The sequence below is a fragment of the Chionomys nivalis genome, chromosome 5 (genome assembly GCF_950005125.1).
Source record: "Chionomys nivalis chromosome 5, mChiNiv1.1, whole genome shotgun sequence".
Taxonomy (NCBI): domain Eukaryota; kingdom Metazoa; phylum Chordata; class Mammalia; order Rodentia; family Cricetidae; genus Chionomys; species Chionomys nivalis.
The window spans coordinates 29,185,471-29,206,774 of NC_080090.1; the positions used below are offsets into that span (position 1 = coordinate 29,185,471).

General features: G+C 41.5%; 1 protein-coding gene across 1 annotated transcript; it reads right to left on the reverse strand.

The window, feature by feature from the left end:
* Window positions 1-4,438: 4,438 nt before the first annotated feature.
* On the reverse strand, window positions 4,439-5,105 carry LOC130874962 (EKC/KEOPS complex subunit Lage3-like). Its single transcript, XM_057770548.1, has one exon. The coding sequence runs from the start codon at window positions 5,074-5,076 to the stop codon at window positions 4,633-4,635; it is 444 nt and encodes a 147-aa protein (XP_057626531.1). The 5' UTR covers window positions 5,077-5,105; the 3' UTR covers window positions 4,439-4,632.
* Between the last annotated feature and the right edge of the window lie 16,199 nt (window positions 5,106-21,304).

The following is a 21,304-nucleotide window of genomic DNA, read 5'->3' on the forward strand; positions in this document are numbered from 1 at the left end:
TTTTTATTTTTTGAGACAGGATTTCTCTGTAGCTTTGGAGCCTGTCCTGGAACTAACTCTTGTAGACCAGGCTGGTCTCAAAATCACAGAAATCTGCCTGCCTCTGCCTCCCGAATGCTAGGATTAAAGGCGTGCTCCACCACCACCTGGATTTTTTTTTTAAACTTCATTTATTTATATTTTATGTATGAGTGCTCTACATACCAGAAGAGGGCACCAGATTCTATTAGAGATGGTTGTGAACCACCATGTGTGTTAGGAATTTTTCCTAACGCAAGCTCTCTGTCGACACAAATTCCCAATCAAGCCAAATCAAAATAAGCCAAATTAAGAAATATCCAGGTTTAAAGGGATTCCTGCGCTCTCGGGTGGCTCCAAGGGGGAACCGGGAGGCCGTGAACGTGATCACCAGGAGGAAGGAAAAGGGACCACGTGTTTCTCCTTTGAGAGCTCACATAAATACTCTGGGATTTGGAGTCCCAGCTCGCAGGCCTGGGGGCTGGGGACTACGCTCCCAACTTAACAATGTGGTTGCTGGGAATTGAACTTAGGACCTCTGGAAGAGCAGACTGTGCTCTTAACCACCAAGCCATCTCTCCAGCTAATTATTGGTCTTAATACCTGTTCAGAGTCCTATCCTGTTCCCAGAAACTGAAGTGTAATCCCTACCTCCTGCTCTACAAGACTCAGGGTGTTAGATCTTATGCTGAAGGTCTGGACTTGTCTGGAGTTGTCTTTGTGAAAGGTGAGTGATAATGATTTAGTTTCATTTTTCTTCATGTTGTTATCTAGTTTGACCAACGCCATTTGTGGAAGATGTTGTCTTTTCTCCAATGTGCATTTTTTATCTTTGTCAAAAAAAAAGAGGTTGGGCCGGGCGGTGGTGGCGCACGCCTTTGATCCCAGCACTTGGGAGGCAGAGGCAGGCGGATCTCTGTGAGTTCGAGACCAGCCTGGTCTACAAGAGCTAGTTCCAGGACAGGCTCCAAAACCAAAGAGAAACCCTGTCTCGAAAAACCAAAAAAAAAAAAAAAAGAGGTTGGTTTAGGGGTATAGGCAGGAAGCTGGGCGGTGGTGGCACACACCTTTAATCCCAGCACTTGGGAGGCAGAGGCAGGCGAATCTCTGTGAGTTCGAGGCCAGCCTGGTCTACAAAGGGAGTTCCAGGACAGGAACCAAAACCACAGAGAAACCCTGTCTCGAAAAAACAACAACAAAAAAGGAGTATAGGCAGGGGGTGCCTTGGAACTGGAGTTACAGGTGGTTGTGAGCCACTATGTGGGTGTTGGGAACCGAACCCGGGCCCTTTGGAGAAGCAGCTTGTGCTCTTAACCACTGAGCCATCTCTCTAGCCCTCATATGAATTTTGAGATAGTTTCTTTGTAATTTCTGTGAAAAACTGTGTTGTAATTTTGCTGGGGATTACACTGAATCTGTAGATGGTTTTGGTAGAATAGCCATTTTCCCAATATTGATCCCACCAGTTCACGAGTACAGGAGATCTTTTCAACTTTTGGTATCTTTTTTGTTTAAGTTCCTTCATTGTATAAGTCTTTCATGTCCTCAATGAGATCTATCCCGAGATTTCTCTGAGGCTATTATCAATGGGTTTCTAGATTGTTTCCCTGGTTCCTCCTTCTGCATGTTTTTCCTCTCTGATTTTTGTGTATTACTATGGTATCCTGCGACTCTGCTGAGTATTGTTTATCAGCTGTTGGAGATTTCTTGTCTTTAGAGTCTTTTATGTATAAAGTTATATCATCTACTCAGAAGGCTCCATTGACTTCTCTCTTCCCTGTTTGTACCTCCTTTATCTCCTTCTCTAGTCTAATTGTTCCAGTCAAGACTTTAAGCACCCTGTTGAACAGGTTCGGAGATAATGGACATCCTTGTTTGTTCCTGATTTTAGTGAAAATGCTTTGACTTTTTTTCTGTTTATTATGATTTTGGCAGTGGTCTTATTGCATATTGCCTTTTTTGTGTTGAGATATGTTCATTGAATCCCTAAATTCTTCAGAACTTTTATTATGAAGGATACTGGATTTTGTCAAAGGTCTTTTTTTTTTTTTTTTTTTTTTTGGTTTTTCGAGACAGGGTTTCTCTGTAGCTTTGGTACCTGTCCCGGAACTAGCTCTTGTAGACCAGGCTGGCCTCGAACTCACAGAGATCCGCCTGCCTTTGCCTCCCAAGTGCGGGATTAAAGGCGTGCACTACCACCACCGGCTGTCAAAGGTCTTTTTGCATCTAGTGAGATGATTATGTGTTTTCTGTCCTTGAATCTGTTAGGTAATGTTTTACAAGTATTGATTTACATATGTTAAAACATCTCTGCATCTTTTTTTAAAAAATATTTATTTATTTATTATGTATACAATATTCTGTCTGTGTGTATGCCTGCAGGCCAGAAGAGGGCACCAGACCTCCTCCTTTACCCCTCCCTCCTCCATTCTGCCCCTCCCTTTTTTGTTGGATTTTTGTTTGGTTTTGTTGTCTGGGTAATACTGGCTTCACAAAAAGCATCTGTAAGAGATCCTTCCTTTTCTCTCTTACAGAGTAATTTGAGGCATATTTGTATTAGGTCTTTGAAGGTCTGGTAGAATTCTGTGCTGAATTCATCTGGTCCTCAACTTTCTTGAGTTGGGAAATTTTTAATTACTGCTTTTATCACATTGATTACTATGAGTCTGTTTAAATTATTTACTTTATCTTGGTTTAACTTTTGCAGACCATATGTATCTAGGAATTCAACTATTTCTGTGGTATTTTCTAGTTTAGTAGAATATAAAATTTTAGAGTATATCCCTATGATTCTTTGATTTTCCTTTTTTGTTGTGATGTCTACCATTTTTTTTTGAGAATTTTATTTATTATGTATGCAGTATTCTACCTACATGTAGATGAGGGCATACAGATCTCATTACAGATGGTTGTGAATCACAATGTGGTTGCTGGGAATTGAATTCAGGAACTCTGGAAGAGCAGCCAGTGCTCTTAACCTCTGAACCATCTCTCTAAGCCATCTCACCAGCCTGATGTCTACCATTTTATCTTTAATTTTATTGAGTTTTCTCTCTTTTCATTTTGGTTAATCTGGTTAAAGGCTTGTCAATTTTGTTAATCTTTTAAAAGAACCAGCTCTTCATTTCACTGATTCTTGGTATTTTTTGAATTTTTATTTTATTAATTTAAGCTCTAATTTTGATTATCACTTCCTGTTTATTGTTTTTTTGGGTGTCATTTGTTTTTGTTTTTACAAGGCATTCAGGTGCATCACTAAATTACCAATTTGACATCTCTCAATTTTTCTGATGTAGACACTTAATGTTACAAACTTTCCTTTTAGGACTACCTTCATTGTGTCCCAAAGACTTCATTATGTTGTGGTTTTGTTTCCATTTAATTCTACGAATTTTAAAATTTCCTTCTCGATTTCTTCCTTGACCCAATTATCCCTCAATAACATATTGCTTGTGTATACACTATTGTTGCTGATATCCAGCTTGTTCTGTTAAGATCAGACAGAATCCTACCTTTTTTTTTAAAGATTTTTATTTATTATATATATAGGTTTCTTCCTTCATGTATCCTGCAGTACAGAAGAGGACACCAGATCTTATTACAGATGGTTGTGAGCCACCATGTGGTTGCTGGGAATTGAACTCAGGACCTCTGGAAGAGCAGCCAGTGCTCTGTTTCTCTGAGCCATCTCTCCAGCCACCAGAATCCTACCTTTTTAAAGGGTTTCTTTTACTGTAATAAGATACTGTGACCAAAAACAACTTGGAGAGGAAGGGCTTATTTTATAGCTTGTAGTCTATCATTCAGGGAAGTCAGGGCAGGAACTCAAGGCAGGAATCTGAAGATTGGAGCTGATACAGAGGCCGTGGAGGAGTGCTTCTTAATGGGCTTGCTTCCCATAGCTTTCTCAGTCTGCTTTTTTACAGCACTGAGGACCACCTGCCCAGGTGTGGCATTGCCCACAATAACTGGATGCTTCCACATCAACCATCAATCAAGAAAATGCACGCCCTGGTGAAGGAATTTTCTCAACTGAGTTTCCTTTTTCCAAATGACTCTAGCTTCTGTCAAGTGGCTATAAGTCTAGCCAGCACAAAAGCACAATGTTATTTCAACTTCTTTTTTTTTTTTTTTTTTTTTTTTTTGGTTTTTTGAGACAGGGTTTCTCTGTGGTTTTGGAGCCTGTCCTGGAACTAGCTCTTGTAGTATTTCAACTTCTTTTTTTTTTTTTTTTTTTGGTTTTTCGAGACAGGGTTTCTCTGTAGCTTTGGTGCCTGTCCTGGAACTAGCTCTTGTAGACCAGGCTGGCCTCGAACTCACAGAGATCCGCCTGCCTCTGCCTCCCGAGTGCTGGGATTAAAGGCGTGCGCCACCACCGCCCGGCCTTTTTTTTTTTTTTTTTTACAGATTAGAAGCACAGCTTTATTTTCTTCAGCAACAAACATTTAAGCACCAGACTAAACAAGTGGCCCCTAAGTACCTGAAGACCAAGTCAGGCAAAAAATATTAGGCCTCACATTTAAGTAGCAGCTACTGTTTTTGGAATCTCTTGCTTGTACTGCTTAGGAGGGACCGGACATAAGGTCAAACCTGAGCACCTTCTCCTAGCCAGGCTTAACGAGAAACTGGGGGCCCAAAGCGCTGTATGGTGTTCACCACTAGGGAAAGCTGGTCAAGAAAGTTCATGATGGAAATTCGGAGGAGGCGAGAGTCTTCTGAGATCCAGTGTACTTCCAGCACGCAGCCGCTCACTTTAAGCTCCTTCCCCAACAGTCCTTGGTGCGGTTCGGCATCAGGAGCTAGGGACCCACAGGCGATTTCTGCCTCCAAAGAGGTCGGGAAAGGCACTGTAAGAGCAAATCTGTGATGTCGGATCCCCGGCCTTTGGGTTAAAGGCATGGTGCTTTTGCTCGAACCGGAGACTTCCGGTGCTCGTGCAACAGGGTGAGCTCCACTGGGAATAACTGCCACTGTGCCTGCATTGCCAGGACAGCAGCAGCTAGTCAGCGAATCCGCGCCACGTGCAGTGTGGCCTAACTCTCTTTGTGCTCCCTGCATGTCTACTGCTGCTCCACTTTCCAACCCATCCTCCGCCCGTATTTCAACTTCTTATATTTGTTGTTTGTGTCCTAACATATGGCCAATTTTGCAGAAAGCTCCTAGGGCTACTGTGATGAATGCGTATCCTTTAATGGGTGGAATATATCCTGCAGATGTTTGTTAGGTCCATTTGGTTTGTGATGTTATGATCTATGAATTCTCTGTAGATGCTTACTAGGTCAATTTTGTTTAACTCCAATGTTTCTTTGTTTAGATTTTGTCCAGATCACCTGTCTATTGATGAGGGTGGTATGTTGAAGTCACCTGATATCATTGTGTTGGGGTTAATCTATGATTTTAGATCTAACAGTATTTCTTTTATGAAATCGGGTGTGGTGGGCTGGAGAGATGGCTCAGAGGTTAAGAGCACTGGCAGCTCTTCCAGAGGTCCTGAGTTCAATTCCCAGCAACCACATGGCCTGACTTGACCTTCCTCTTCTGCAGCTCTTAGTTCTTCTTTAGCTTTTTGTTTGTTTGTCTTGCTTTGTTTTTAAGGATTTTCTTTCTTTCTTTCTTTCTTTCTTTCTTTCTTTCTTTCTTTCTTTCTTTCTTTCTTTCTTTCTTTCTTTTTTTATTTTCGAGACAGGGTTTCTCCATAGCTTTTGGTTCCTGTCCTAGAACTAGCTCTTGTAGACCAGGCTGGCCTCGAACTCACAGAGATCCGCCTGCCTCTGCATCCCGTGCGCCACCACCACCTGGCTGTTTTTAAAGATTTTCGAGACAAGATTTCTCTGTGTAGTCCTGTCTTGGAACTCTCTCTGTAGACCAGGCAGGCCTTGAGAGTGCTGGGATTAAAGGTGTTCACACCACTCCTCGGTTATTCTGTGTTTTTAGTGTTTTAAGTATACTATGTCATGGAGAGTTTCTTTCCTGGTCCTGGTCTTTTCAGAGCTCTACAGGCCTCTTGTATTTACAGAATTGGGAAAAAAAAAAAACCCTTCTACTATTTTATTGGAGATATTCTCTATCCCTCTGTGACAGTGTTAATTCTCCTTCTTCTATGTCCATAATCCAAAGGCCGTCCTTTTCCGGATCTCCCAGAGCTCTTCTCCTTTCTTCTCAGATTCCCCCTTTTTTTTTGATTTTCGAGACAGGGTTTCTCCGTAGCTTTTTGGTTCCTGTCCTGGAACTAGCTCTTCTAGACCAGGCTGGCCTCGAACTCACAGAGATCCGCCTGCCTCTGCCTCCCGAGTGCTGGGATTAAAGGCGTCCATCACCGCCCGGCTTCAGATTCCCTTTTAAATGGATCGTTGATCTATACTAAGTGATCTAATCCCTCTTCTCCTGTCTGTCTTCTGTCTCTGGTTCTGTCTTCTTTCTTTAAAAGAAAAAACCCAAAATGTAGTTTTATTCTAAAAGTTCTTGTTTATTTGTTTGTTTATTTATTTATTTATTTTGAGACAGGGTTTCTCTGAGTTTTCCTGGCTGTCCTGGAACTCTGTAGGCAGGGCTGGCCTCATACTCTGTCTCCAGAGTGCTGGGATTAAAGGTGTGCACCACTGTGCCCAGCTGGGGCCTATTTCTTACATGCTTCTCTCCATAAAATGAGCATGGTACCCATTATACAAGAGATATTTTTTTTTAGAGATAGGGTTTCTCTGTATAGCCCTAGTTGACCAGGAACTAGCTCTGTAGACCAGGCTGGCCTCAAACTCACAGAGATCCTCCTGCCTCTGCCTCCTGAGTGCTCAGATTAAAGGCATGCACCACCACTGTCTGGCTGTACAAGAAATATTAAGTGATCTTTTGAATAAATTCAATTATTTATAATACTGACAAGATATCTTAGCCTTTGCTTTTCTCCTTCCAAAAATGTTTGTTTGTTTTGTACATACAATTATTTATAATACTGACAAGATATCTTAGCCTTTGCTTTTCTCCTTCCAAAAATATTTGTTTGTTTTGTACATACATGAGCACATGCTTGCCTGCACACATGTGGCGGCGAGAGGACATTTTACAGTAGTTTGTTCTCTCCTTTTACCATGCAGATCCCAAGGACCTGACTCAAGTTATCAGGCATGGCGTTATCTTCACTTGCCAGGTTGTGTAGACTACCCACCCTTTACTTTTCTCAAAGCTCAAAAGTAAAGGTGGGGGGCTGGAGAGATGGCTCAGTGGTTAAGAGCATTGCCTGCTCTTCCAAAGGTCCTGAGTTCAACTCCCGGCAACCACATGGTGGCTCACAACCATCTGTAAGGAGGTCTGGTGCCCTCTTCTGGCCTGCAGACATGCACACAGACAGAATATTGTGTACATAATAAATAAATAAATATTAAAAAAAAAGTAAAGGTGGATATTTTTCATATTCTCTTTTTGACATAGTCTCATATTTTTTATTTTTTTATTTTTCAAGACAGGGTTTCTCTGTGTAACAGCCCTGGCTATCTTAGAACTCACTCTGTAGACCAGGCTGGTCTCGAACTCACAGAGATCCGCCCGCCTCTGCCTCCCAAGTGTGGGGATTAAAGGCATGTGCTACCATCGCCCGGCTGACATAGTCTCATTATAACCCAGTCCTGGGGCCTGGGACTCACTACATAGACTGGTTTTTTTTGTTGTTTTGTTTTTGTTTTTTTTTTTATCCACTTGCCTTCCAAGTGCTAGAATTTGCCTGCCTGTATAGTCTTCATTTTCAAGAAAGTTAAAAAAAAAATGTTTACCGAAAAGTTCTTCATCACCCCACATTCTCTCTCTTTTTTCTCTTTTTCAGTGTTTTATCTGTGATATGCTGCTCTGTCGGCATGTACACCTGTGTGCCAGAAAAGGGCATCAGGCTCCATTATGGATGGTTGTGAGTCACCTTGTGGTTGATGGGAATTGAACTCAGGACTTCTGGAAGAGCAGTCAATGCTCAACCGCTGAGCCATCTCTCCAGCCCCCTCTTGCTTTTGGTGATAGAAATTCGACATAAAACAATCCCAATCCTGGATGGGTTTTGATGCTAAAGAGGGCAAACTAGGACAATTTTCTCCGCTGAATTTTCAGCCACTCCTGCTACCGACTACTAACCTAGCGAGCCTGCTGCCGCTTTGCTGTAATCCCCGGCGTGTCTTTTTACACGCGCTGATATAAATAGGAAGATATCTCCACACCCACGTATTTCCAGCCACGTCAACTTCGTACATGAGTTTCTCTGTAGTATAGCAGCCTCCACCCCCATTTAAGCCTATGTAACTCTGTTTCTTCAGTAGGTGTTTGTTTGGTACCATACTGAACTACACTTGATAATGGGCACATAGGTTGTATGTACATTTTAGGACACATGCTGGGCTGTTTCCATTGAAACATGTCATTGATGAATTATTTTTGGTGGGTGCTACCGTATTTTCTTCTGTGAAATCTTTACCAGTGACCTTTCTATCCAGTGCACATCTTGCTATGTCATATCTCAGCTGACAGTGGGGACAAGAAAATTCAAGGATCAACTGAATTAGACTCAGGTTCCCTAAGAATCAATATTTTTTTCCCATACCATTTCCCCTTTTGTATTTAAATAAAAAAGGTTTTAACTTTAGCATAGTAAAATTACATAACAAAACAGGTATCAAAGAAGAATTACAGTTACAATATTTATATTTACTTTATCTTTTATCATAATTAAGGAAAATTATAATTATATCTATCTATTCTTCAACATCATTAAAGACCCCAGAAGGATATAATATTACCTGAGTTAACAGGAAGTGCATTGTAAGCAACTTCCAAAACTCTAGAAATGACAGCGACATCTCGTTGTCTGGTCAGTCACCCAAAGTTCTTTTGTAACATTGGGGCATCTATCTTCAGCCAACAGGCCCATAGTATCTGACAGACTTTTCCATGAAGCAGGAAATTTGAAGATCTGTTCTTCTTTGTAATGGCAAAGTCCATTGATTGCTTTCTTCTGTGTCCTGCAGAATGTCTGGCAGACTCTTTCATGAAGCAGGAACCCTGAAGGACTGTCTCACCTTTAGGCAAGTTCAGCAGTCATTTTTCTGTGGGTCCTGCATGCTAAGACTCAATATTTAAAGATAAAACAGTTTAGACTTTTGGTCTCAAAGGGGCTCAGGCATAAACTTTGATGCTATTTAATCTAACCAGAGAAGATTAAGTAGGGGTTGTCACTTAACTCAACCTGAGATAGTTATTTCTACATTTTCTTTCTGTTGGAAAAATGTTACATGGCTCCAAACAACTTAAAACAAACCTCTAAATCATAACAAATATTCATTAAACTCCAGCATGTATTAAGGCTATGCTAGGTACTCAGAGTATAACGATGAAATCATGCCTGGCATGGTAGTACATGTCTTTAATCCCAGAACTTGGGAGGGAGAGGCAGGTGAAAGTCTATGAGTTTGAGGCCAGCCTGGTCTACAAAGTGAGCCCCAGAACTGCCAAGGTTTTACAGAGAAACTCTGTCTCAAAAAACCAACAAAACAAAAAAAAAATGAAAAAAATTAAAATCATGTTTACTTTCAAGAAACTTCATGATCAAGTGGCACATGCTTGTTGTTCCAGCATATTCTGTAGGTAGAAGCCAGGGTAGGGGCCACCAAAAGTTTGAGGCCTGCCAGAGTTATAAGAAAGGTCTTGTCTCAAAAGAAAGTCATGATTAAGAGGATAGTAATTTCATATTAGTTTTGTTAGGTATGATAATATGACTATGGTTAGGTTTTTTAAAGCTCTTTTAGGGGGTTGGGAAATTGCTTGAATGGGTAAAATACTTGTCACATAAGCATACCTGCACATACACAGCACATATATGTGTAACACACACGTGCCTCATTAAAATATATCCTAGTGAGTATTTATGAGTAACATCTCAGAATGTTTCGGTTTTGCTTTAAGATGCTTCAGCAAGGCCGGGCATGGTGAAGTTCCTGAGTTCTGGAATTAAAGACATGTTTCACCATTGAACTCAGGACAGTCAAGAATACACATAGAAGGCTGGAGAGATGGCTCAGTGGTTAAGAGCATTGCCTGCTCTTCCAAAGGTCCTGAGTTCAATTCCCAGCAACCACATGGTGGCTCACAACCATCTGTAATGAGATCTGGTGCCCTCTTCTGGCCTGCAGGCATATATGCAGACAGAATATTGTATACTTAATAAATAAATAAAAATATTAAAAAAAAGCCGGGCGGTGGTGGCGCACGCCTTTAATCCCAGCACTCGGGAGGCAGAGGCAGGCGGATCTCTGTGAGTTCGAGACCAGCCTGGTCTACAAGAGCTAGTTCCAGGACAGGCTCCAAAACCACAGAGAAACCCTGTCTCGAAAAACCAAAAAAAAAAAAAAATATATATATATATATATATTAAAAAAAAAAGAAAAAGGAGGGATTATTACCTGAATATTTTATTTCTAGATATATAAAGAATGACCAAGCATTTAGTAAACTAAATCACTTCAGAATTGTAGGTCCCAGAACCACAGTAAAAGAGTAGTGAAAACCGGCAGAATGCAATAAATGTTAAAAACGCTTGGAGGGGAAGTTTATCTAAAATAGCAAACTTTAATGCTACATACCACACTGATGAGTTCATAAGATTACTAGAAGACACTAGAAATAACATTGTTTCAGAAATTCTGCAGTTCAGATATTAGTGGAACCCCATAAAATAAACACACACTTCTACAAGGTTGTAATCTGAGCTAGTAGGATGGCTCAGTGGGTAAAGCCACTGTGAAGCCTGACCACATGAGTTCAATCCCTGGAAATCCGTATGCTAGAGGGAAAGAACCAAGGAGGATGTCCTCTGGCCCCCACGTGTGCTGTGGGGCACGTGCCCGTCTTTCCCCACACAAAACAAATTAATAAATGTAAGCATGAAAATTAGCAGCTAGTAATCCAAAGAGGCGGCTGTATGGTTTCCACTGCATTCTTCCCCAGAGGGGCTGGGATTTTATTAAATGGAGTCTTCTATTACGTGCACGTATTCACTGCTTGACTGTGCCCGCACAGGTGCTGCAGCACGAGTGTGGATGTCAAATCAGAGAACAGCTCGTGGGATGCAGCTCTTTTCGCTCACTGTTGCCTGCCAGGATGCGACTTGGGTCCTCAGGCTTGGCAGCCTGCGCCTTTCCTCCCTGAGCCTGTCTACTACCTGACTTTTGAGTGCCGTATAGATCTTCATTTAAAATAGATTCTCTTTGAGAGGCTGGAGACATGAAGTAGACGTTAAGAGCACTGGTTGCTTTTCCAGAGCGCCCATACCTGGTCCTAAGAATCCGACGCCCTCTTCTGGCCTCTACCGGCACTCCATGTGGTGGCCAGGCAATCAGGCAAAACACTGAAATAAAACACTGATATACATAAAAAAAAAAACACAAAAAAACTCCAAACCTAAAATAAAATAAAATCAGATTACATTTGAGAATGTTGAGAAGAAAAAGACAGAAACAACTTTAGGAATACTGTAACTGCCCAGAAGACTAATTCCATCCAGGACTCAAAAGCCTTTGTTTTCTAGAGTCAGGGCTCCTGTCTATGATTAATCTCATTTAAGAAACAGGACCATCTTATGAAAAAGCAGGGGCTGGAGAGATGGCTCAGAGGTTAAGAGCAGCACTGATTGTTCTTCCAGAGGTCATGAGTTCAATTCCCAGCAACCACATGGTGGCTTTCAGCCATCTATAATGAGATTTGGTGCCCTCTTCTGGCATACATGGAGGGAGAATGTTGTATACATAATAAATAAATCTTTTAAAAAAGCAACTAGCTAAACTATTATGTTCATTGAACTATTCATGATCATAGCTATACATGTTTTCTTTTTTTTTTAATATTTTATTTATTTATTATGTATACAATATTCTGTCTGTGTGTCTGCCTGCAGGCCAGAAGAGGGCATCAGATCTCATTTCAGATGGTTGTGAGCCACCATGTGGTTGCTGGGAATTGAACTCAGGACCTTTGGAAGAGCAGGCAGTGCTCTTAACCACTGAGCCATCTCTCCAGCCCTATGCATGTTTTCTAATTAATTTTTGAAACAAGTGCAACTTTAGGGAAAAGTGTCAAAAATCTTTTTCCTCTCCAACACTTGAGAGCAGCTGCCAACATTACTCCCGAACACTGCAGGGTTTTTCCGGCTAAGACTTTCTTCTCCCATCACAAGGAAACCATCAAAGTGCAGGAACTCAACACTGACACACCACAGCCACGCAATCACCAAATCCCATGCAAGTTTCATTAACTGCCATTCACATATAACAACTTCAGTTCAGAGTGAGGCATTGCCTTCAGTTGTGTGTGTTGTGTGTGTGCACGCACGTGTGTACTTAAGTTTATTTAATCATTAAACGTATTTAGTCACCAAGAGCTTCTCAGCTCTTTGATGTTTAGCACTTGGGAAATTACAGTTACTTTCTCGAAGTCCTTCTGTTAACTTCATCTGATATTTCCTCAGGATTAAGTTTAGGGTGAACACTTGTAGGACCATCACAGAAGCAGTGACATGTCCTTGTCATATTCCCTACCAGGTAGTATATAATCCTGATTTGTCTTATCAGTGGGAGCATTAAACTCTAAAGGTTTAAATTGGTTTAAGCTGAAATCCAGCGCGTAGAGGGAATGGGGGTGGGTATGAAGTCCTACCCTAGCTGAGGAGCTGTGGACACTGGGAGGTTGACCACACTCCCGTGGAAGGACACACATCCAAGAGTATATTGGCAGAAAGATTGGACTTAATGGGTCAACGAAAAAGGAGTTAGACATGAAGTTGGTTAGGTAGGGAAGGGGTGAGGATGAATCTGGCAGCAGTTGAGAGATGGAGTGAATTTATGATCAAAATACACTGCACAAAGTTCTCAAGGAACTGGAAAAGAAAACAAAGACTAGCTTCCAGGGCTCTTCACTGTAAATTTACTATTTAAAATAATAGAGCATTTAGTGGGGGAGATGCATTATTTTTTGATACTAGAGATTGAACCTCAGTCTCTTGATTGCTAGGAACATAGGAGTGAACCCCCTAGGGAGGGAGATGTTTTAAACCTTTCACTATTCTGTTTTCTATTAAACTTTCTTTTTTTTTTAATTTATTTGTTTATTATGTATACAATAATCTATCTGTATGTATGTCTGCAGGCCAGAAGAGGGCACCAGACAGATAGATGGTTGTGAGCCACCATGTGGTTGCTGGGAATTGAACTCAGAACCTCTGGATGAGCAGGCAATGCTCTTAACCACTGAGCCATCTCTCCAGCCCCCTCTATTAAACTTTCTTTAAAAAAAAGTAGTTTTCTGTGTTCTAGTGTTTTGCCTCTTTGTGTGTACTGTGTACCACAGGTATGGCTGGTGCCTTTGAAGGTCAGGAGAAGGTGTTGAATCCCTTGAAACTGGAGGTATGGGTAGTTGTAAGATGCCATGTGGGTGCTGGGAATGGAACCCAGACCCTCTGAGTGCATCAAGTAGTCTTAGCCACCGTCATTTTTCCAGCCTGTGTGTGCAGGTGTCTGCACATGATTGCAGGTGCCCACAGAGACCTGCGGCATCAGATCCCCCTGGAGCTGGGGATGCAAGCAGTTCTGAGCCAACCAACGTGGTGCTGGGAACCAAACCCGAGTCCTCCTCTGCAAGAGCGGTGTGCACTCTGTCTCTCCAGTGCAGTCTATGTTTTTGTTGTCAGAAAAGCATTTTGTACTTCCTAGCAAAACACACTGTCCCAGGCACACGTCTTTTTTTCTTGCCTTTAGCCCTACAATCAGTAATTTCCCACAACGAATCCTTGTTTTTGAATGGGGAATGGTGTTTGAAAGTCAAGATCTTTTTTTTGTTTTGTTTTGTTTTTCGAGACAGGGTTTCTCTGTGGTTTTGGAGCCTGTCCTGGAACTAGCTCTTGTAGACCAGGCTGGCCTCGAACTCACAGAGATCCACCTGCCTCTGCCTCCTGAGTGCTGGGATTAAAGGCGTGCGCCACCACCGCCCAGCTTGAAAGTCAAGATCTGGACTGCCTGCATGTTCACAGCTATTGGGCTATGTGTATTCTCAGGCTCTCTCAATGAGAGAGGCAGGAACTTACTGTACATGTGATATGTGCATGCTGATTCCTGTATTCATTTCTACACAGGTTGCTGGGACTCCAACCTGGATCCATCCCATAGGGTTCCTTCTAATTTCCCTCCTTTCACTCTCATCACCGTCTTTGACAGCCAGCATCCTGGCACCCATTATCCCCAATGTATTCATCCATTCCATCTTTTCTGTGTGTGTAACCTCCCCCTAGCTGTGAAGATGCTTTCCTCCCACAATTGAGTTCTGATCCCCTGTTCTGGGTAGCCCTGCTGAGTGGGAGCTTTCCTTACCTCCCCGGAATATCAATCACCAGCCTTCTTTTGTGGATATTCTTATTCCACCTTGGGTTTTTAAATTCTGGGTTAGGTACCTGGCCCACAAAAGCCCTTTCTTCTCTTCTTTCCCATACACATTCCTGCCTTGTCCCACTTCAGCATTGATATCCTGCCCCAGGCCAACTCTCCACCAAAATGTATTCTTTACTATTTATTCTTGAGAGGAAGGGTATGTGAGAATACACTCCTTGTCATAGCTGGACTCAGATATCTTGCTGAGTCGCCAGGGCTGCCTCATTCTGCATAGATTCCCACTTTCCCTGGACTCTACCTATTGGCTTTGGACTGAAGTATTCAGGAAGGGACGAGGAGGTGCTACATACCAATCTCCAGATTAAATCATTGTCTTCTATTCTCAAGACACTCATCCTGTCCTTTTAGCTAAGTCATTGATATAAAAATTTCTCTTAAATAAGTATATCTCATTAACTGTTAAGTTTATTTAAAATAACATCAATATACTCACTTTGATTTCTTCATTCGCTTGTTCTAAATCACAACTTCTATCGAAGTGGGTTTGTTTCGCGATCATCACAGAGTGTCACAGGGTTTTACATGCTCTAGGCTCCTTCCTCTCTCTACTTGTTTCTCAGTCTGTCTTCTTGATCTTTCCCAGTTACCTTGACCTCTGTGCTAGTTCTGAATCAGGCCGCTCTTGCCTTAGAGTGTTGGCTTCTGTGCTGACAGACTCTTACTGGAATGTTCTTCCTCAGACATTCTTATAGTTTCCCTCTTGTGACTTCAAGTTTCTGGTCAGATGTCCTCTTCTCAATGAAGTGTCCCTGAAAAAGCCTATTTGAAGTTGTGTCTCCCAATATTTTCCTGCTCAATTTTCATGGTAGTTTCTAACATAACACCTTAATACTAAGTATGTTTATTTATTTATTTTACAATCTCTCTCTTTACCATACTTTCTAAACAGTTCCACAGGGGCAGAGATTGTTAGTATTTTGGTCATTATGGAATAAATATTTGTCAACTAAAGACAGTCCCTCCCTAAGGTAGTGAACACCTTTCTACTGTTCATGCAAGGATGTGTTCCTTAACCCGGAGACTGATTTGCACTAACTATGTGATAAAAGTTGTGGTTTGACCAACTCTCAGTTACCTTGTTTTGTTTTTAAACTTCCCTTAGTGTTTTGTAAAAATCAAGACATTTACAGCTATGAAACATTCACAGGATACTGACTTCTTTGTCAGCAACCTCTTCCCCTTTTACCAACTCTTCCAGAATTCTTATACAGTAAAAGCATCATAAAAGATCACCTTTTGGAGGTAATTCCAAACCTCCTATGCAAACAAACCGACAAACCCTCAGACACTCATTATAGTGATAGCTTGTTGGTACTCCTTTTTCCTAGATTATCAAAACACAAATGCTGTGGTTTAGATGTTCCCACCAAAACTCAGGTTGAAATTTAATCCCCATTGTGAGGTATTAAGAGGGCGGAAGGCTGGGGAGACAGCTCAGTGGGAGACCTATACAAGCAAGAGGACCTGACTTTGGATACCCAATACCCACACAAAAGGTGGATTTGGTGTTTGCACCTGTAAGCCTGTTGGTGGGGTGGGGTGGAAACCGGCTGATTTTTTTTTTTTTTTTGACTGGCCATCTAGAGTAGTAAAAATAGCAAGGTCTGGATTCAGTGAGAGGCCTTGTTTCAAAAATAAGGTGGAGAACAATAGAGACAGATACTAATATGAACTCTTGGCCTCCATATGGGCATGCGTGACCGAGTGCAGTCATCCTGTCCCCACGCATTCACATGCACATAATACACACCCTTAGACATGGGACTGGAGAAGAAGAAGAGGAGCAGAGAAGCAAGAAAGAAAATTATGTAACTATGGTATTTGATGATGAGATTCTGATAGATTCAATGAGGTCATAAAAGTGAGGCACAAATTCAATGGGGCTCTAGCTTTATAAAGTGATGAAGAGAGAGCTGAGCTAGGATGTTCTGTTCCACCACGAATCTTAGGCTGCCCCTATGGAGAACCAAAAATGGCAAGAAGGACCTCTCAGCCATGGCTGGACAATCTTGAACTTCTTAGTCTTCCACAAACCAAATAAGCCTTCATACTTTACAAATTACTCCATGGCATTGAGTTGTACCAAGAGAAAATGGATTAAAGAAACTAAGGGTGGTGGTGTACTTTTGTGATCTCAGTTCTACCTCCACTTACCACGGTGGAGGTAAAAGGATTGAAGTTCAAGGTAAACCTGAGCTATAGAAGGAGTTTGAGGTTAACCTGGGCTACATGAGACCCTGTCAGAGAGAGAGAGAGAGAGAGAGAGAGAGAGAGAGAGAGAGAGAGAGAGGGCAAGAGCGTGAGAGAGCTAAAACAACAAAAGAAAAGAAAACAAGCCAAACACCTTATTTTTAATTTTTAGTTTTGGGCAGAGAAGCTCCTAAGTCAAAGTGGTAAAAAAGCATAGGCAATGGTTTTGTTTAAACAGTACTGGAATTCCCTAAGATAATAAACATGATCCTCTGATTAGAACACATTGGTTTCTTTGGATGTGGTAAAGTAAAAATGAAGAAAATAGAAGCTGCTATAAGAACATTAAAGTATTACCGGGCGGTGGTGGCGCACGCCTTTAATCCCAGCACTCGGGAGGCAGAGGCAGGCGGATCTCTGTGAGTTTGAGGCCAGCCTGGTCTACAAGAGCTAGTGCCAGGACAGGCTCCAAAGCTACAGAGAAACCCTGTCTCGAAAAACTAAATAAGCATTTTAATCCTTAACAGTAGATATTGAAAAGGACAGGTATATTGTTTACCGATCACTTATTTTGCTATGTACTACTTGAGAACTCACTGATGGTTTTATCAATTCTACAATATAGGTTCCCCGTTATGAAGCCTCATTTCTCAGCTGACAGAGCAAAGACACAAAGAAGTATCTTGGCTAAAGTAACTTGCTAAGTGCTGGAGACAGGATTCCAAAGCAGAGTGGAATCAGACTAACCAAGAGCTCAGAATCCAGACCCTCTTTTATCCTCCTCATAAAAAAAGGGAATGCTGCTGATTTATGCCAATGTTCATAGTCTGAGCAAAGAAATTAATCAATGTATTCTTCTAAAAAAGGAAGATGATATTTTTTAAAAACCAGGTAGAATGATTTGAGCTTCCAAATCACCAATTCATTTAACCATCTCTTGAATTTAGCTTATCTCAGCTGTATGTTAAAAAGAAAATAATTGGGGGCTTGAGAGATGGCTCAGAAGTTAAGAGCATTGCCTGTTCTTCCAAAGGTCCTGAGTTCAATTCCCAGAAACCACATGGTGGCTCACAACCATCTGTAATGGGGTCTGGTGCCCTCTTCTGGCCTGCAGGCATACACACAGACAGAATATTGTATACATAATAAGTAAGTAAGTAAATAAATAAATATTTTTTTTAAGAAAGAAAATAATTGGATTACCTGATTATGTCTCGCTATAGTGACATTCAAAAGCATTCAGCATGTGTGTGTGTGTGTGTCTGTCTGTCTGTCTCTTCTGAGCACTGGAATTACAGGTTGTATCATGACGCCCAGCTTCCTTTATTTTCTGAGACAGGGTTTCTCTGTGTAGCCCTGGTTGTCCTGGAACTTATTCTGTAGACCAGGCTGGTCTCGAACTCAGAGATCCCCCTGCCTCTGCACTCAAAAGTGCTGGAATTAAAGGTGTGCACCACTACTACTCTGCTGACGGAGATTTTATTACATAGATTCTCAGCTCCACTCTATACTCCAGCAGACATTTCTATCAGGGTTTAGGAATTTGTCTACTAACAATCTTTCAGATGATTTTTATATGTGCTGTGCTTACATTTGGAAACTTTTAACCTAGGGGGATAATTTTTAAAAGTGAAGCCATAATATCATTTGAGTTGTTGGATTCTTCCTTATTATTACAAACTACAGACAGTACATCAAGCAATATCATGTAAAAACCTAATTATAAGAATACCAAATATAATTTCAGAAGACTAGTAATTAACAAGCCTATTAGTGGGATTGTATAACTTTATTGTAAATTACATGTGTGAAACATTTCAGTGAATTCTTTGATGGGTGCTGCTTAACTCTGATTTGCTTTCCATAAAACTAACCAGCTGCCTAAAGTTTTCACTATGCTATCCACATACCAGTCTCCAGTAACTCCGAAGGCAATCTCTGAACAAGCTGTGTTTCTTGCATAAGAGGAAATGGGCTTTCACTGAACCGAGCTGGTTAGATACACAAAAGGCTGAAGATGTAGCTAGGTTGGTAGAATGAATGCTCTAGCATGCACGGAGTCCTGTGCTTCATCTCCAGCACCACAGAAAATCAGGCATGGTGGCAGGCTCGCTATCCCAGCACCCAGGAGGTGGAGGCAGGATGAGCAGACGTGCATGTCCACCCTTCGTTACATAGCAAGACTAAGGCCAGCTTGAGCTAGAGAGACTTTCTCAAAAATAAAACCAGGGGGGTAGAGAAGTGGCTCAGCAGTTAAGAGCACTGGCTCTGCTTCCAGTGGACCCAGGTTCAATGCCTGGCACTCACGTGACTTCTCACACCTGTTTGTAAATCCAGTTCCAGAGGATCTGACACTTCGCACAGACATACATGTAGGCAGAACACCAATGTACATAAAATAAAAATAAATCATTTAAAAAAAAACCCTACCTCCCTCAAACTAAATGAAACAAAATCCCACTAACCTTTTGGTTATGAAAAGAAAATATGAATTCTTCAGCTTTAGAGATGTTTTTAAATTGTAAAACTGGGACTGGAGAGATGGCTCAGAGGTTAAGAGCACCGGCTGCTCTTCCAGAGGACCTGAGTTCAATTCCCAGCAACCACATGGTGGCTCACAACCATCTCATCGTGACACCTGGTGCCCTCTTCTGGCCTGCAGGCATACATGCAGGCAGAACATTGTATACAAAATAAAATCTTTAAAAAAATGTAAACATGTAAAATCACATATAGTATCCTGAAGTTACAAGCTCTTTAAATTTTTCTAGTTTTATCATTTTATAGTCTGACTAAACTACTTCTTAATCTAACTCATTGACAATCTGTTTATTTATTTTTGTTTTTTTCAGACAGCTCTGGCTGTCCTAGAACGCACTCTGTAGACCAGGATGGCCTCAAATTCACTGAGATCCGCCTTCCTCTGCCTCCTGAGTGCTGAGATTAAATGTGTGCCTACATGCCCAGTTGACTGTTTTTATTTTTTTAAAAGAGCCCATTTTGCAGAAACAGTTTAGATAGACTAACAACAGAGAAAATCATTTAATTTAATGATATCATCACACCAAGATCATTCAGATGTTAAGTATAATACTTTTTTTCTTTTTTCTTTTTTTCTTTTTCTTTTTTTTTTTTTTTTGGTTTTTCGAGACAGGGTTTCTCTGTAGCTTTGGAGCCTGTCCTGGAACTAGCTCTTGTAGACCAGGCTGGTCTCGAACTCACAGAGATCCGCCTGCCTCTGCCTCCTAAGTGCTGGGATAAAAGGCGAGCGCCACCACCGCATGGTAATATACATTTTTTTCTTTTCATCGTGACCATGGTTGGTTATTTCCTTTTGCTACACTGCCTAACTACTCTTCTTTCTCAGACCTTGACAATTGTCTTTCTTGGTTATTATCAGTTATCTTTGTCTTTCTTTTTCTTTCCTTTTACAAATTACAGTTTAAGCAAGAGGGTCACTTACCTTGAAGGTTTTCTTTCTCTTCTTCTTCCCTTGCCCCCCATGCCCTCCTTCTCTCTTTATCTGGCACAGAGTGTCACTATATAGTTCCGGCTGGCCTGGACCCTGTTTGGAAGTTTTGTTTCCTTACAGCTGGTTGCATCCTGCTTGTGCTAGCTTAGTAAAAAGAGGTACCGAGAATAAAATGCCCATAATACAAGTTGGAACCTTTCATACAATGTAAGAATTGGCGCCGAACATCCTTTCTTCAAAACTAAGGGTTTCTTCAAGAGGGTGACTAGTTGGTGGAGAATCTAAGGGGTGAGTTCTCATAGAAGGGTCATTAACCCTAAATTCTGTGAAACAATACAAGTCTATCATAAAACTTCTGAAACAATTTTTATCTTTCAAGAGCGCATGGGAAAAATCTAATCTAGGTGCTTTAATTTCAAACATGTAACTTCATGTTCATTGCCATATTTGGATTTGCTCTAGTATTTGGATTTGGTTCAGTAGAAGTAGCTGGAGAACCAGGAAGCTAATGCTCTTCTTTCAGTCACTATACTTTTGGAATGACAGTGGAAGGAACTGGTGGGGTTAATGGGTAAATTTTCGGGAAATATTAGTGATTTTGTCACTTTCTCTGTACACTGATAAACCTTGTGTAACATTACAGAGAAATAAAGCAGCGTGAAGCGGGAGAGAGGGCGCAGCAAGGCTGAAACAGTAAAAGGAGCAGTGTTCTCTTTCATGCCAAACCTCCCAGCGTGTGAGCTTCACCCTACAGTCAAGGGCCATCAGGAAGCGATTTAAGTCTCTTCCAAACCTTCTGGCGAAACAAAAATGCCAATCAGTTTGCGAGATAAACACTTTACTGACAGAGTTCCCCAGCAACTGTATCCTTTAATTTTTATTATAAAAGACGTTTTCCTTTACAGTGGAACCGTAAACCCCGCTAATGACACAATTTCTGGTGTTAGAGATTTGTGAGTTAGCACTACTTTGCAGGAATTAAGACTTCGAGCAGGGGCCAGAAGCAGGGATTTTTGCCAAGGCTGCTGACGAAAGACGGCGCAGACGTGAAAATGCCTCAAGTCCCCTCGAGCGGTCTTCAGTCTAGGCTCAGGTTTACCGCGACAGAGCCAGTGCCCTACACTCTCATAGCCGGGAAGGAGATGGACGCTCGCGGCCACAG

Excerpts from the sequence above, each read along its gene's own strand:
- LOC130874962 (XM_057770548.1), bottom strand. The coding sequence starts at position 5,076 with ATGCAGGGAGCACAAAGAGAGTTAGGCCACACTGCACGTGGCGCGGAT.